Genomic DNA, 16754 nt, shown 5'->3' on the forward strand with positions numbered 1-16754 from the left:
AGAAGTGTTTTATTCATTTTTAGCTGAAAAAACAAACCATTTTTCTTCACTGAAATCAACCTCAGTACAGAGTTTTAGCTCTCAAAGAATCAACTCAGATACTTTGTTTAAACTCTGAAACTCGCTAGATGAAAATATATATACCAGTCTATTATCTGTATGTCTGTATTTAAAGAAGACCCAAGATCAACTTAGATCTGCAAAAAGACTAGAACCGAGACTCAAACTTAGCGGCATTACTGGTTATATCTCTAAAGGTGGCGCGTTTACATGTGTGAATCTTTTTGTGAATCCGGCTGTAGGGAAATAAATTGCAGTAAACTTGGAATAATAGAGTCAACCATATGTTTGTGTCACAGTTTAAATAGTTTACCACCTCTAACAATATTTATTAGAAAATCAAAGGACTTGACATTGTAAAATATAGGATTGTGACATATTGGACTCTAAGAAAAAAAGAAAAGTGTTGGCGTTGAGAAAAATATCACCTTAAAATAAACTTCAGGAACATTGTAAAACCAGGATTATAAAACTAGAAACATTACTCAATTTTAAAAATGCATTAACTCACCTACAGTTTCAAAACTACGAAAAACTAACCACATCACTGAAATTGCTTCACTTCTTCTATTAAACATCCTACAATCCTGCGCTGCATCCCTATCACCATCACATGACCAAATAAATACCACATTGCCGACCACCTGCTCTAAAAACACAAACGGCAACAAACTAGAAAATCTTGGCCCAGTATATTTAAAAAACGTGTTTTATAAAGACTAACATCTGTATGTTAGTAACTTATGTGTGTATCTGTAACATATGCATGTCTGCATCATTTGTCCAATGAAGAGTTTTAAAGCATAGCTTTCTGAAATGTTCCGTCCAACCAAAAGCTGTCCCCAAGTAATCCTTGGCGATTGATTTTGGACAGACTGATAATCTCCAATTTAAATAGTGTGATTTTACGACATTAACACAAGAATTCAAAACAAAGATGTGTAACATTGTTCAGCTGATTTCATTTGCAACAGGTATAATAATGTTATCTATTGCTAATATTCATTTTTTTTTATTATTTTGCTACGTAGACTAAAGCAGAAAGTTTGAATAATGTGGAAAACTTTGTTTTCAAATAAACCTCCCCCCCTTTTTTTAGAAGATTATTGTCCCTTTTAGTTTTTCTACTCTTTAAAGCATAACGAAGTATAACAAGCCGATGTTAGTTGGTCAATTAAACAGACTATCTGCTTGGCTAGCCACCCTGCTGATGACATGCTAACTGTAGCTGAACAAGCTAATTTATTTTATTTTACCATTAATTTGGAAGGGACCAACACAAGAAATACAGATCAAAACAATCTGATGTCTGAATTTGTTTGTTCATTTGTTTATAGCCATGGCTAATTAGCAACAGCCGTCCCCTAAAGGACCTTTAACAGCTTAACTTAGCTTAATGGGATTCTTTGACTCCCACACCATGACTCACACGATTTTACACAACTGGGAAAATTTCAACACTACCAAATATGTAGTAGTCACCTGTTGCACAGCAACATGTGGGGGAGGGGTAACACCTCTGGTGACTCATTGAAATGACTTTAATCTATAGGATCAGCATGATTAAGAGGTTTTAAAAACTTTGATCCCTTATAACCAGTCCATGCTTATGAACTTGGGAATCAATGACAATGTGGTATGCCTGAAATTTGAGACCATTTCAACCTAAGAAGTTCTGGAAAAGCCACTTTTACAAAAATAAGTACTACTCTAAGTCCCTTATGGTGCATTTATGAGTTGATCATTTCAATATTTTAATCATAAGTCCAGGATACAGCCTCAACAAATGTACCAACTCACACATTTAAAGGTTTGTACCCCTATACTTCTTTGGTTTTATAGATTATTTCCTGTATTTATGCCAACTTTTTGGTGCTTGCTGAAGTTTTTAAAGCAAGTTTTAGTTTTGCAACAAACTTCACATATAGATAAGAGACTGGTATAAATTTACATCCGTGATCCTCGGAGCATGTTTCTGAAAATATGACTTGCAACAGCGGAAGAGTACTTCAGTCCGGTCTCCTGATGCTACTGACTACGCAAAGTGATTTAGTGTTGGTTCTACATTCAATAAATAGGTATCGGGAATGGTACAAAAAAAAAAAGAATCATTTAACACTGCTTCTTCAGGCATAGAGATGACTTTTCTTCGTTCAAGCAACACCCATAAAAATATTGGCTTTAAAGCTCTGCACTGGTGCTGGTGACAGCTTCTGGTCTGTGATGTAAAGTCCTGAAGAAGTGAGCACAGGAGGACTGAAACCTTGGGTTCCTTAAACAAAGCTGCATGAAACTGACATAAAACTCAGTCAAAAAGTCCAGCCTTGTGTTGTAAGAAAATATAACAATAACTAGGGCCTTCATTGGCTTGTCTTTTTGTCATCTAGGCTGTACTCCACAACCACGACTTCCTGTAGGAGATGTGCCTGATGGACAGCTGTGTTTGTCAACTCGTGATGGCTCTTTGTAGTTGTAATCTAAACCCAGAGCTTCAAATAGTCCATAAAGTCTCTGAGAAGCTCCAGATTACACATTCACATTTAAATCCTTCAACAGTCTCATGAACTTTTTGACTCTGAATGTGATTGTCTTGTTACGCATGAAAGCCTCTTCTGCGCTTTCGTCTCCTTGATCGAAAACATTTAACCAGCAGCGCCAGCAGGATAATCACGACCAACAAGGTTATCACGACAACCGCCGTGTAGTTTGGGGCATCTGGTTGGTGACACATTTCTCGGGTCAACTTCTCAATGTTCACCGGCTCCGGAGACTCCTCGTGAACACAAGTCACGGTCTCAATGTCAGGAACAACGATCGTGGAGTGCTGCACCATGTGGAGGAAGCCCAGGTTGTCGCAGCAGCTTAGAGGGTTGGAGCCCATGTAAAGGGTCTTTAAGGAGCGCTCCAAGGCGAGGACGGTGGACTGGTCTAGGGTGACCAGGTTGTTGTTCTGCAGGTTCAAGGACTCAATGGCAGAGTCTTTGTTCCAGGTCGGTAGGGTGTTCAATTGGTTGGTGGACAGGTCAACGTGTTTGAGGCTCTTCAGGGAGGTCAGGTCTGTGTTTAGGCTTGACATGTTGTTTTCCCTCAGCAGCAGATGGACCAGTGAATCCTCCAAGCCACACAAGGAGTCCTGGTGCATGTCTAGTCCTGGATTTAGGGACAAGTCTAGTAATTTCAGAGGGGTTTTCACAAACGCCTTTGCAGGAATGGTCCTCAGATTATTTTCAGAGAGGTACAGGAAGTGCAGGTTGTAAACAGATGAGAATGACACACAACCAATTGGATCCTGGTGGTTTTGGTCCTTCAGCATTAAGCCATGTTGGTTTTGCTCACTGTTACAGATTTGCAGATTGTTCTGCTGCAGCTGCAGGTACTTGATACTGGGCAGTCTTTGAAATATTTGCTGGTCTAAGACAGTAAGATCATTTCCCTGTAAAAAGAGCTTTTTCAGGGAGTGAAGGGAGTTTTCCCCAAAAGTCAAACTCTGTAGAGAATTATGGCTTAGATTGATGACCTTCACCTTGTGCAGAATGTCTTTAGATGTGACAGAAAACGAGCTGATACAGTTGTTACTCACATTGAGGACTTCAAGTGATTCCATGTTGGAAAAGAAAACCTCAGGTAAACTTTTGAGTTTATTGTAACTCATGTCCAGGTATTTTAAATCACCCAAATTTGTGAGGTTCAGGACACGCCCTGTGGTGTTGAGAGTCTGAATATGGTTTCGCGATACGTTCAGAAATTCAAGCACATTCTTTTCTGGGAGGAGAGGGAAGTAAAGCATTTTGTTTTCACTCAGATCCAGAGAGCGAAGCTTAAAGGAGTTATCCGACTTTACACTCTGGAAAAACTCAATGCTATTCTTGCTGAGATTGAGGACCTCCAAGTTGTAAAGGTTGAAGTCTATGATGCAGGTGATTGAATTCTTAGACAAATCGAGCTCAGTCAGATGATCCAAAGAGTCGAAAGCTCCATTTTCTATCTCCAGGATGACATTGTTGTGGAGACTAATTTTCCTCAAAGATGATGATCCGCTGAAGGTGTTCTGTGCTATTTTTGTGATGCTGTTGCTGTCCAGTGAAAGGTTTGCCAGAGATGGGGATTCAGCCAGGAAGTAGTCTGACATACCCGTGTACAACCCATTGCTTGAAAGATCCAATGACTCCACAGCCGCGAGAGGGCCAACGCTTATTTTGGAGAGTGCGAAAACATTCAGGTGATTCCGGGAGAGATCCAGGACTCTCAGATCCTTCAGGTCTTTGAAGAGTCCTGGCTGGATGAAGTGGATCTTGTTGGAATGAAGGTTCAGTTGGTGAAGGCCGGTGTGAAAGCCTAAAGTTTCCAACGAGAGGTTTTGAACCTGGTTTCGGGAAAGATCCAGCATTTGGACTCCCTGAGGAAGGTCGCGTGGTGCGCTCCTGAGACTTAGATCGCTGCAGAACACATCCATCTGGACCTGGAAACAAGGACAAAAACAAGGGTTTGATTAATTCATCGTAAGGCCAGACTTCTTTACCATGGCATAACTCAGACCAAGACATGTAGAAGGATATCTGGGAAACCATTTGGCCATTTATTCACACATACACTCCATTTTATTTCACTAAAACACATAGTCTTCTCTTGTGATTGGCTAACCTAGGTTTTAGCTTTGCACTATACTGCCTCCAATGGGTTTGACATGTTTAAAACAACACTCTGGGGTGTAATTCGGTGGGGTATTGTTGATGAACACTTTTCTTAAACCAACCAATGTGGCGGAGATATTCGCTTTTATAAAGAGTGATTCCATCTACATGTCCGCAAGGCCTTTAAACGTCTAAAGCAGAACAATAATTTCGGAGTCGATCTTCTGGCAGCTATAAAGTCCTTTGAGACACAAGCTGGTGAGTTAATCTGAGAAAAACGACCATTGACTGTTTCTTTTAAACTCAATTAACAGGAAAGGAACAAAACTTTTTTTTAGCAACATCGAAAACATGACAAACATTTTTATTACTATGTTCTGTCATTATCCATCTATTTTCCACCCTAATAAATTCAACAATTTCACTCATTAGGTGTAGCTTGTAACAGAAACCACATGGCCCCAAACAGCCTGTCCAAAAACAGTTCATAAAGCTGTCTCCTCCCCTGTTTTCTCTTCCACTCGACTACATTTAACTTCCTGGCATATTTGCGGTGTTATGAAACGGGCATTCTTCAGGGCTCACGAGATGGGTGTAAACAAACATGCCGATCTATTTACTCAAGGGCAAAACATCTTGTATCTGTTATCAGGCATGGAGGAACAAACAGGGAAGATTGATGAGAAAACGCCACAGAAAGCTGAGTCCATTCTCTGTGATGGTGAAGTATGTATGTAATCTCAGACAAATTGTATCCACAAGCCCGTTTCTGTTCCATCTGATTCTTGCTAAGACGTTATACATCAGATTTAGTCATAGCGTCTTTAGAAAACAAAGGGTTTGTGTTTTCTTTTCGTTATTATACATAAATTCTGTCCTTGCGTCTCGAATCACAGATTAATTTTAATTAATTACATTCTTTGGAAAGCTTAGTTCAGTTTCATCAGTCACACCCAACTGACAAAATCAAGTAGGCTAAAATATCTCAAAAAGCAGCAAGTTGTGCTTCAACATAAAGAAATTCAAGAACAGACGCGAAATAAAGCCCAAGATTGATTGTAAACTAAACCGAAGTGTTTAGGACCATGCCATGAGCCTAAACACGCTGGTCATTCTTGAAAATTCTCCAATCAGTTCTGGAAAGGAGAATAAGGTAAAATTCATTCACATCAATCTACATTTAATATTTCCAATTTTCACAAAGGCAGCCCCGCTGGTCTCCAATTTAAAGAGTCTGCAGTAAATTTCCCTTCTTTTTTTTGCACTATAAAGAAATTTTATACGCTATACCTTAAATGCACCAGCTTTGAACTGCTTAAAAAGAGTTCAGGGATGGTCAATAGAGACTTGTTTTGCAGCTCTTGTTAGTTGGCAACAGAAATGACCGGACAGGAGGGAGAAAGAGACGGGAAGCAACAGGCAACACAGGACGTCAGACCAGAAAACAAACCAGGAATGTTGAAGGTCTTCCTGAACCCCAGCCATGCAGCCATGACTAGGAGTGACTGAAACCTTCCTGAATGTCAATGTCCATATTTTTGACCTCTTAATTCCAGACATCCTCCGATGTTCAAGGCCTCTCAAAAGTCATAATCTACCTAAACCTTGATGTTGCATACATTTTACTCAGTTAAGTCAGTGCACAACACTGACATTGTAGAGCAGTAATTGTGTTTTCCCCTTATTCTTTCCCTTTTCCTTTTTAAAATGACACAGTGCTAGTCTGACAAGTGTTATCTTACCAGATCTATTTCTCTGTTTCATAGACCTCAATTGTCTGAAACCCTGGAACATCACCAGCCAACTGCTCTGCTACAGCCGTGACTATCTTGAACAAACACACAATTGTTCATTTCAGCTCATTCTCACATAAACTGACCAGGGCAGGTTAAAAATAAATCTAAATGCATGATTTATTTCCTGATATCTTGAATTCTATTTGCAGAGGTGTGAGGAGAGTTTGGGAAACTACCCAAAGTTAACTTTTTCTAAGGCGTATATGAATATTTAGAACATAAGTTTTGTGACGAATTCAAAGCCAGAAGGGTAAGAACAGAAAGTCTGAAAAGATGATGAAATGTTAAATTCCTTTTGCGTTATTAGAGATGTGGTCGGTAATGTTTGACACTGTAGTCTTGAAAAGTAGGAATTTATTTTTTTAGGTGTGTAAATGCATATTGAAATCTCTTCGTATTTCAATATGAATGCAGCAAAGTACGTAAAGTAGAAATGGGATGTACTTTTTATGAGATATGATGAGGTAGCATCAGTGGTAAAGTAAAAGCAGTAAAACTGGAACTGAAATTTAGATATTTATAGTAACCCACACGGTTCACATAAAAGCTTTTGCCTTTCATTTACATTCACAAGTAAAACAATTGTCTCCTAGATTTCAGTAAGAACAAAATAGCGACTCCCGAGTGCCTGGACATTTTTTTGTGTGCATTTTTGGCTATTTTATTCATAACTCTGGATTTTTCCCATTATGCAAATGGGAAAAATGGTGGCCCTGGTTGTTAATGTTGGGGTAAATTTTAATTTTCCGAATACATTTGACTTCAAGTCTTTAAACTAAACAGTGGAATCTAATCCAATATAAATTTAAGCGAATATGGGGAGGAATCTCGTATTTTCTTATAAGAAATAAATATACTTTAATGACTAAACATGCCATTTAAAAGATTAAAAATGGAGAAAACCTATGAATACTGATCATGTGGAGTGTTTCAAAAGTAATTAAAACTAGCAACAACTCTCAAATACTTAATACATAATATTTATGTATGAAATTTTAAAAGGAGACAAGTGGAGAACAAAACGAAGGAATCCCAAAGTTTACTGCTAACTTCTAAAGTTATTGAACACGACGACGACTCTTGTAGTCTTAAGACACTACAATTTTTGCAAATATTGTTTGTGTGTTTTGTCTTTCAGCATTTATCAAATACATACAGGATGACATCCAGAAAGAAGAGGTAAGCTTGTTGAGGTACTATTTTTATCATGTTGTCCCTGTTGTAAAAATCACAGAAGTGAAACTGGAACCGATATCTGGATAATTATAGCCACACACATGACCTCATCAAATGAAAGTGACACACATTAACTTCCACATGATTCTGACTTATTCACATATAAACTTTGCCCTTTACTATGTTACAGGTTAAATTCATCATGTGGATTTCTGCATGAAACCAGGAGCATGACTGCAGTTCAACTTCTGCAATTATTTAACATCATGACAAGTCTTCATACGCATGTTCTGTTCTTTCCTTGAAAATTATTCATCCTTGTGAGTCGATGTCTGTAGCAACTGAGTCAATTGTAAAAATCGATTACACCACCACATGTAACTGTGCCATTCAAGACATGCCAGCTGCTTGCAAACCAAATCCTCTACACAACTGTTGTATGTCTGCTTTTGCAACCTAATTACATTCAAAAGAGACCCTTAACTGAGGCATATATACTGTAGTTCCAGACATTTAAGTGAAAACCTGAAACAAAATAACTGTTTAAGCTGATTTCCCAGTGTTGAGACAATAAAATGGCTCAACTGCAAGTTACTCTCTGGATTGCTTTATCTTCTAGGTTGCAAAAACACAAAATCTTATCAAGTATTTTCAGCCCAGTTTCTAGTGCAAGTATCTTAGTTCACTTGAAATAAGATAAAACTAACTCACAAGTAACTTTTAAGCAAAATATATCAGGTTGTTTATGTCAATAATTCCTAAATATTGATTAAAAAATTACTACTTCCACTAGAAGATTATTTCACTTGTAACATAGGAAAAATGTGTCATTATAGGTGAATTATAGGTTTTTAATGAATACGAAGGAATTGTTTACATAAACAAGCTCCTATATGTTCCTTAAAAGTTACTTGTAAGTACGTTTTGTCTTATTTCAAGAGTACTGAGATATTTGCACTAGAAAATACCAAAAATACTTTGTTTTTGCAGCGTACCTCTTAAGAAACACCTTAAATTCAATTTCTCCTAGCTTTGCTTCAGTTAAAAAAGAAAAAAATGCAGATTCTCAGACAATAACAACATTACATAACGCTAATTGAAAAAAGACAGCTTAGTACTAGAAACTAGACCAAAAACACTTGGTAACATTTTGTGTTTTTGTGGTGTAGAAAAGTCTAAAATAATCTGCACGCAAAGAAACAATCTTCTGGTAGTAAATCTGGAAACGATTGTAGAGGCTGACAGATGAAATATGAGCACTAAAATCATTCACGCATTAGATAAAGGCTGAACTTTAAATCTTTTAACAGCGATATAAACACAAGCTGAATTCCTGAAATGCTTACATGACACGCCGGTGATAAATAAACATGAGATATTGAGCTCAACGGCGCAGGTAAACAGAATGTTATGAATGGTTTGGTGGTAGAAAATGTCTCCAAATCTACACAAACAAATAAAAAAAATATTTTTCCAAAGTCCATTCAGCCAATTTCTTCCCGGTTTACCAGGATTTGTACTTACAACTTGGCATGGAGCGATGTGTGGGGAAGGATGTGCGGCCGCGGCCACACAGCTGGCCCACAGCGGGAAGAGCAGCTGGAAGGCGGCCATGGTCCTGCAGCACAGAGAGCCCAGATCACACAAATCAGACACTCAGGAAGCATGCTGTAGGTGATACGGCTGAAAAAAAAAAAAAGGGGAAGGAAGCGGGCCTTGCGTAGATCGTGACATGCTGACCTTTGACAGTGCTATTTTTGCGCCTAAAAAAAACAGAAGGGGCTTTTCTCCTTCATAGAAACACCGCGGCACTTCTCTTGCACTGCATTTCTGTGGTACTACGGAGAATGACGAAGCAATCGACCGGTTTCCATCGGTTCTCAGGATTTAGCAGAGGCTTATTGTTTTGAAACAAGCCAAGAAGACTGTTTTGTCAGACAGACTATGATGAGTCACGATTTCTGAACAAAACACAACAACGTGTGACAGTGAAGAGCAGACAGACAATGTGGGAGTAATTAGCCCTGAAGTCATGGTAAGTACCCATGGTAACGATACGCTGATAAGCACATGGAAATGTCAGTGAAACAAACGCCTTGTTGTGCTGAAAAAGAACACAATTTCCCTGATTCACAGTAAGTTTAATTCATGTAAACCGGCAAGCCTGAAAGGAAGAGGAGCACAGACACTTATTTTATTTAAAGTGAGAGTAAAGAAACAGACCTTAAAGCAGAGAGGGCTCACAGTTTACGAATCTGATAAAGACCAAAAATGTCTTCATCTCAAGCTGAGATTTTTCTTAAACCTTCTCAACAAGAACAATCAGAAGAAATAAAGCAAATTTAGAGCTTAAGGTCTGTGAATCAAACAACTTTTACTGCAATTGTAAATGTATAAAGGTCGTTCGTGCTGTGGTGGCGTAGCGGTTAGCGAGACCCACGATTGGAGGCCTTGAGTCCTCGACGCGGCCGTCACGGGTTTGATTCCCGGACCCTCCCCTTTCCTGTCAGCCTACTTTCATATAAGGGACACTAGAGCCCACAAAAGACCCCTGGAGGGGTAAAAAAAAAATGTATAAAGATCAACACACATCTCCATTATTTAAACTGTAAATAAGGTAGAGGTGTTTCTGCAGAAACACAGAATCTTACCAAATATTGTTTGTCTAATTCCTAGTGAAAATATTGTGTACTTTTGAAATAAGACAAAACTTATTCGATATGAAAGGAACTAGTACATTTCATATTGATGAACAGGTACTAGTTCCACTGGCAGGTTATTTCATATAGAACAGAGGACAAATGTCTTGTCCTATTTCAAATGTACTAAGATATTTGCCCTGGAAACAAAACTACTTAGTAAGATTGTGTTTTTGCAGGTTATTTTTTTGAGTGCATTTTCTCTTGTCTTCACAATTTCTCAGAGAGAGAAGGAAAACTAAACACATTTTAAAATTTTAAATATTTGTTTTGCAGCAATTATTAGGAAAATAAAGAATCACACAAAGTCTCATTTTGATTAAAACATAATTAATGTTTTTTTTTTTCCCCTTTAAATCCAAATGTGCATTTCTCAAAAAATGTCAGCGTTAGTTTGTGTTGCTGCAATAAATATACAATAAACAAAAACAAACAAGGTGGACAGAGGCTGAAAAAGAGTGGAGACTGGGGCGGAGGTTCACCTTCCAGTATGAAGACACATGACAATGAAGTAATGGTGTTTAAAGCATGCTCAAGTGTTAGAATGGCCTACTCAAAGTCTAGACCTGAATTCAACTGAGAGTCTCTGGCAAGATGTGAAAAATGATGTTTGCAGATGTTGTCCATCCAGTCTGACTCAGCTGAGGAAACTTTGCAAAGAAAAATAGACAAAGATTTGAAGACGCCTTTGTGTTGGTTCGTCATATTTTCAATCTGAAGACATAAAACTCCATCAAAGGCTCATTAAAAATCAGTGTCTGGCTTTTGAAAGCAGGTTATTGTTTGCAAAACTTTCTCATATGAAGCCCTTGGTGGAAGATTTTAATAAAAGCAGAAGGCTGCAACTCATTTTAATAATTGATTATTCTAACGATTAATAGATTCATCGGATTCCCGCATTTTGAACATTTTTCATTTAACCATTGAAAGCCTTATTTTTTTACAATGTTAAAAATATATAAAAATGCAAATAAATAATAATTCAATTCTTTTCTTTAAATAAGATAATTAACATTTTACTGTCTAAAATGCAATAACATAGCATTGCTTTAGAAGCAAAAGTCTATACTTTTTAAGCTGAGGCCTTATATATATATATTTTAATAATTCAGAAGCAAACGATGCCTAATCTTAAATGTAAAATGTAAATGTTGTAAAAGTTTTAGCCTGATTACTGTTGTTCTTAAGCAAATTAAGTTTTTATTTTGAGTCAGTAAACTCCAATTCACCAGTAATCAATTACTAAATTAGTCTTCAGACCCAACCTGTAATGTTCAGGGCGACGTCAGAGGCCAGTCTGGAAACGATATGAAACCTTATTATTAATTAAGTTTTCTGAGACTGTAAACTCCAGATAGCAATTAATCAATTGCTAAATCAGCTTATGGCTGTTTCAAAAATCGATTCATCCCGATTAATCGTTTCAGTCTGAAAAAAAACAACAACATTTAACTGTATTTTGTATTTTCGGCATCTGACGGAGTTTCTTGAAAAATCCAAGCGTTTCTCGCTCAAACTCTCAGTCTTGGTGCCCTGTGTGCCACTTTCTTAAAAACAAACATCCCACATTAACAGTTTTCTCTCTCTCCATTTACCTCAGCGGATGACTAATCTTCTTCTTTTCAGTGGCTCCTGACCACGCTGGTTTTACATCCTTACGCACCCACTCGCAGCTCGGTGCCTGCACCGCACACCAACGGCTCTCAGCTGACTCCTGCCTCTGCATGTGGGCGACCGTGTCTGCCGACCCGACCGGCCATCGCGTCCCTCTGAGAGCGCGCCGCCCGGTTCCACCCTCCCGCCACCTGAGGGGGGGGGAAGCTGCCATATAAGGGGCTGGGGAAGTCCAGGAACAATCCCCCTAAACTCCCACTTTTCCAGTTTCCCAGTGAGAAAAAAACTATTCTCTGACCTCTGCAGTTGGAATTCGGGGCATTTTAGCTGAAACTGAACCTTCCCAACTTTCCATATATTTGCATTCCTTTAAAAAAGGCGTCCTTATTTGGGGATGTTTTGGTGTCTCCACCCAGAGAGAGACCGACTCCCTTTCAGGCCTGTGGGAGTCAGGGGGAGCTGTCATGTGGCTTTTTCTCTGCCAAAACCACACTATAAACAAACTATAAATGATCACTGTAATACTAACGGGTTACAGTACAAAAAGAGAGTCTCGAAGGAGTGAAGGCATGTCTCACCCTGACGGGAAAATGTGATTAAAACTCCCATCAGGAACCAGGAGAACCATCAAAAATATTTCTCCTAAAGCCTGAAGCAGCAGGAAGATGTGAAAGTAAAAGTATCTTTACTTTAACCTTTTCTGAGCATGTCGAGATCTGAAACCAGACTTAGAGAAAGGCAGGAAACCCGGAGCTGCTGCTGCCTCGGTGAAGTGGTTTGTGAATTTGTTTAGGATGCCTTTCGGGAGAGGTTTTAATTCAACATTCCACTGAGAAAAAAATATCTGTGAGAGAACACTGAAGATGGATGGATGACAGATGGATGGATGTGGAGCTAAGTGGACAGACATTCAGGTTACTCCCATCCAATCACAGTTGCTCCATTGTTTGAGGTGCCTCGCTGCTGAGTTGTGCTGACTGATGTCCACCATGTCCGTTCCTCCTAACCCTCACCTCAGCTGACCCCAGATGAATCATCTGCTCTGGAAAAGCCCCTCTGCTTCCACCAACAGCTTTAATCTAATCTAATACTCTTTAGTTTTGGTTTTGCTTTTACAGTCGGGCCGCCTGGACGTTAAGTCGTCTTTTACATTTCAATGACAAGCTCACGTCAAGGTTATTATAGTTGACTAAAACTAACAAAATAACCAAAACTGAAATTGAGAAAACATTTCCATTAGCTGAAATAAATAAGAACTGAAATGAATGGGGAAAGACTACAAGTAACTGGAACTATAATGTGTGTTTATTGTGCGTGTGAAATTATAGATATAATATCCTTCATTTTCGTGTTCATGAATTGATTTATTAGCTTTTCAAACTGATGTGAAATAAATTTTTTTCCCCAAACAAGCAGTTTTCGTCAGCTGTTGGCAAATTACAGCGCTCCGTAATCCTCCAGGCGGCATTTACGCTAATCCACAAAAATTGCAGCAGCAATAGTTGGAATGAAACACCAGCATCAGTTAGTCGTTCAACAATAACTGGATACATTTCTTGAAAATAGTATCTTCTGTTGAGTATTCATTACTCAAATGATGTATACATAATCACCAGACTTTGACCTTTTTAAACTTTAAACTTTCCCAAAGTATGAAAAAACCCAATGGATGTAGTTACTACTACTGTAACTAATAAAAACTAAGCTAAAACTAAACATTTATGCTGAGACTGTATTCAAGTTCCTGTTTTAGCTACTTTTAATAACATTTAAAATGTGAACCAATATTGTGGTGCGGTCAAACCCCTCAACACGGCATCATGCTGAACTGAAAGTCTTTTCCTGATTGAAAAATATGAACAAAAAATGTATATATTCAAAATGGATTCTGATTGGTTTGCAGCTGTGATGTTCTGTGGTGCCCCCGTGTCGCCCTCTATAAAACAACCAAACAAAAACACACATGTATGTTCAGCTGGGTAGTAACCAGTTAGATTTCCTCGAGTAACTTCTTGGAAAGAAATGCACTTTTAGGAGTTTTTTTTAATTATGATTTTTTTTACTTGAGTAATTTCATTAGGAAGTATCCCTACTCTTGAGTGAAACTTTTGTGTACTTTGAGTAGCTTCAATGATTGAAGAACAAACTTGTTTTACCCAAGGATTCACCAGATACACAAAGTAAAAGCATCACTGCTGACATCTCTGCTTCAGTTAAACACCTCAGAATCCTGCTGCATCACTATGAGTTATTAATATCGGCCAGGTTTTACCGATTGAAGCGACACATGCTAAAAAAAAAAGCCTAACATCGGCCGATAGCAATGTTAACGTTGATATACCATGAGACAGTTTAAGTTAAGTTATATTATGGACTGCAGCAGACAAAACATTAAGTAAACAAATATGTTTATGATTTTATGTCGTAAATTAAAGTTAGATTTATTTAAACATTTAATAATTTTATTGTGTAAGCAGTTATGTATTTTTACCTACTGAATGCATTTATTACAGATTTATTTAAATTATCACATATTTTAAAAATATATATTTGGGAGGTCACCTTGGGGTCAGTGACTCCGCCTTTTCGGCGCGTCGCTACACGCTCCGGCGGTGAAATGGTGCGGAGCCGTGCTGAAACGCTCCTGGGATAAACAAACGGATTCGCCAAGAAGACGCTTCAACTTTGGATGTCTACCAGTTGCTTTCCGTCACAGTAACATTTCTAAAGTTTAATGTCGTAATTTAATCAAGAAGAAATGAGGTAAAAAAAGAAAAAAAAAGAACCTGTTAGTGTCCGTGCAGGAAGTACTCGGGTTACATCCCACCGCTCCCAACAAACACAACTTGACCAAAAAGTCTAAATAAAGCAACAAGAAGCGTCTTACCTGAACATGTTGTCTGCTGGCTCTCGCACGGTAACAGCTGGTTTGGTTTCATATTCACCCCCCTTTTCTCCATCACCGTTTATATCCTTGCATCATGTTACACCTGTACGTAAGGGGATTTATCCATCCGGGAATCCCGCAGTTCTTGTTTGTTTGTTTCCTTTTCGCTTCAGGTGCAGCAGCTGCTCGCAGCGACGGGTCGAAGATGAGTTTCAGGTATTCCCTCATTTTCTGTACTTCCTAACGTAAACACAAAGAGCCGAGGAGAGTTTTTTTTGTCGCACATTTTATCACTTGAGGAGGAAACGAGGATGGTGCGTCGCTCTCACCTTTTGGAGTCTTTCGCCACCTGCTGGTGATGTCCAAGCACTGCAGCCTACTGCGCACTTTTAAAAGCGCCTATTCCAGACCCATGTAATAAATTATTGAAAAGTTACTTTAAATGAACCACAGTATATAAATTACACACAAACTGATGCTTTAAAGCCTTTATTTCTGTTTATATTTTCTGCTTATAGATAAAGAAAACGTGACATTTGAGACAACAAAAACTACTTTACATATGTGGGCTTAATCAAAGCCCTTTTTAAAGTATTCTAAGACTAAATTTGACAAAAGAACCAATAATACTATTTTATCGACTGCTTTTAGACTCCTTAAACGCAGAGGGCTACATTTCAAGTGTCTATTTACATAATTTTGGCCGACCACTAACAAAAATTAAAAAAAAATAAATAACAATTCAGCTACTTGCAAATTTAGAATATTGCATGAAATCTATTTGAAAATAATTTTAAATACATAAATGTTATTTTATGGCATTTGCAATCAGGGTGAGTCATTGACACTGGAGTATAAATAGTCTGTTTTGTCCCACAAAAGGAAAGTTTAGGTGTAACAGCTGCATCAGATATATTATCTCACACAAAAAGTTTTTTTAAAAAAGTGTTAAAAATATATAAAAGACTAGGCACAATAACATACTTTACAAGATTATAGCCTACAAAATCTCATCGCAAAAGAAGTTGGGTGTTTTCCAGACATCCCCATGTTCAAAGAAAGATTAGTGGAGGGAAAAAATGTGGTAGAAAAATATGCGTATATCTGACGAAACAATTCATGCAAAAAGGAGCCCCAACCAACTGTTGAGTGCAGACGAAGCACATTCTTCAATAAAGTTTTTTTCTATTGCTATGACATCAATATTTTCAAAGAAAACTAATGTTTCAAGAATTAGCCAGAATGATCAACATTAGCAAAAATAAACAGTTTTATTTAAATAATAAATCAATATGGGTTTCACTAAATTAAACTTTAGGTGAGGTTATGATATATTGACATTTCCCTGCTGTACATTTGACAAATTTTCAGTTATTTATCTTTTGGCTACATTTAAAGTATGAACCAAACAAATTAATGTTAGATATTTCAGCTTGGAAGGTTACACACACATGAAGACGAACAAATCCAGTGATTGGACCAACAAAGAACTTCAAGTCAATGGGACTAAAGTTTGTTAATACAATTTGTTCCCAATCAATTCATTGTAGAATTTAAAGGTTGTTTTTAATCCACGTCAAAGTGAAGGTCCGTGGGCCAAATCCGGTCCGTCACAAGCATTTCTGTGGCGCTCTGGACTCTAAAAGCCCACAGAAATCAACCCTTCAAGTCAGGGTGTCAAACTCCAGTCCTCGAGGGCCGCTGTCCTCCAACTTTTAGATGTGCCTCTGCTGCACCACACCTGAATAGAATAGGTCATTAGCAAGGCTGGGAGAACTGATCTACACAAGGAGGAGGTAATTAAGCCATTTCATTCCAGTGTTTTGTACCTGTGGCACATCTAAAAACTGTAGGACAGCGGCCCTTGAGGACTGGAGTTTGACACCTGTGC

The 16754-nt window shown here is 38.1% G+C and overlaps 1 protein-coding gene across 4 annotated transcripts; it reads right to left on the reverse strand.

Moving 5' to 3' along the window:
- Positions 1-331: 331 nt before the first annotated feature.
- lrrc32 (leucine rich repeat containing 32) lies at positions 332-16588 on the reverse strand. Of its 4 annotated transcripts, XM_023342423.1 has the most exons (5): positions 15193-16588; positions 14864-15103; positions 11958-12167; positions 9188-9281; positions 332-4519 (listed from the first exon to the last, which is right to left on the reverse strand). In XM_023342423.1, the coding sequence occupies exons 2-5, from the start codon at positions 14869-14871 to the stop codon at positions 2654-2656; spliced, it is 2178 nt and encodes a 725-aa protein (XP_023198191.1). In that variant the 5' UTR covers positions 14872-15103; positions 15193-16588; the 3' UTR covers positions 332-2653. The 4 variants fall into 4 exon arrangements, with proteins under 4 accessions (XP_023198191.1, XP_023198190.1, XP_023198192.1 ...); XM_023342422.1 differs by having other exon boundaries at positions 14864-16588; XM_023342424.1 differs by lacking the exon at positions 11958-12167 and having other exon boundaries at positions 14864-16588.
- Positions 16589-16754: the final 166 nt, after the last annotated feature.

Source organism: Xiphophorus maculatus, chromosome 11 (assembly GCF_002775205.1).
Source record: "Xiphophorus maculatus strain JP 163 A chromosome 11, X_maculatus-5.0-male, whole genome shotgun sequence".
Taxonomy (NCBI): domain Eukaryota; kingdom Metazoa; phylum Chordata; class Actinopteri; order Cyprinodontiformes; family Poeciliidae; genus Xiphophorus; species Xiphophorus maculatus.

Excerpts from the sequence above, each read along its gene's own strand:
- lrrc32 (XM_023342421.1), bottom strand. The coding sequence starts at position 12,190 with ATGGCAGCTTCCCCCCCCCTCAGGTGGCGGGAGGGTGGAACCGGGCGG. Across the intron at positions 9,282-11,957 it reads AAGATTAGTCATCCGCTGAG|GACCATGGCCGCCTTCCAGC; the intron begins GTAAATGGAGAG and ends TCTGTGCTGCAG. Across the intron at positions 4,520-9,187 it reads ACATCGCTCCATGCCAAGTT|GTCCAGATGGATGTGTTCTG; the intron begins GTAAGTACAAAT and ends CCTTGTTTCCAG.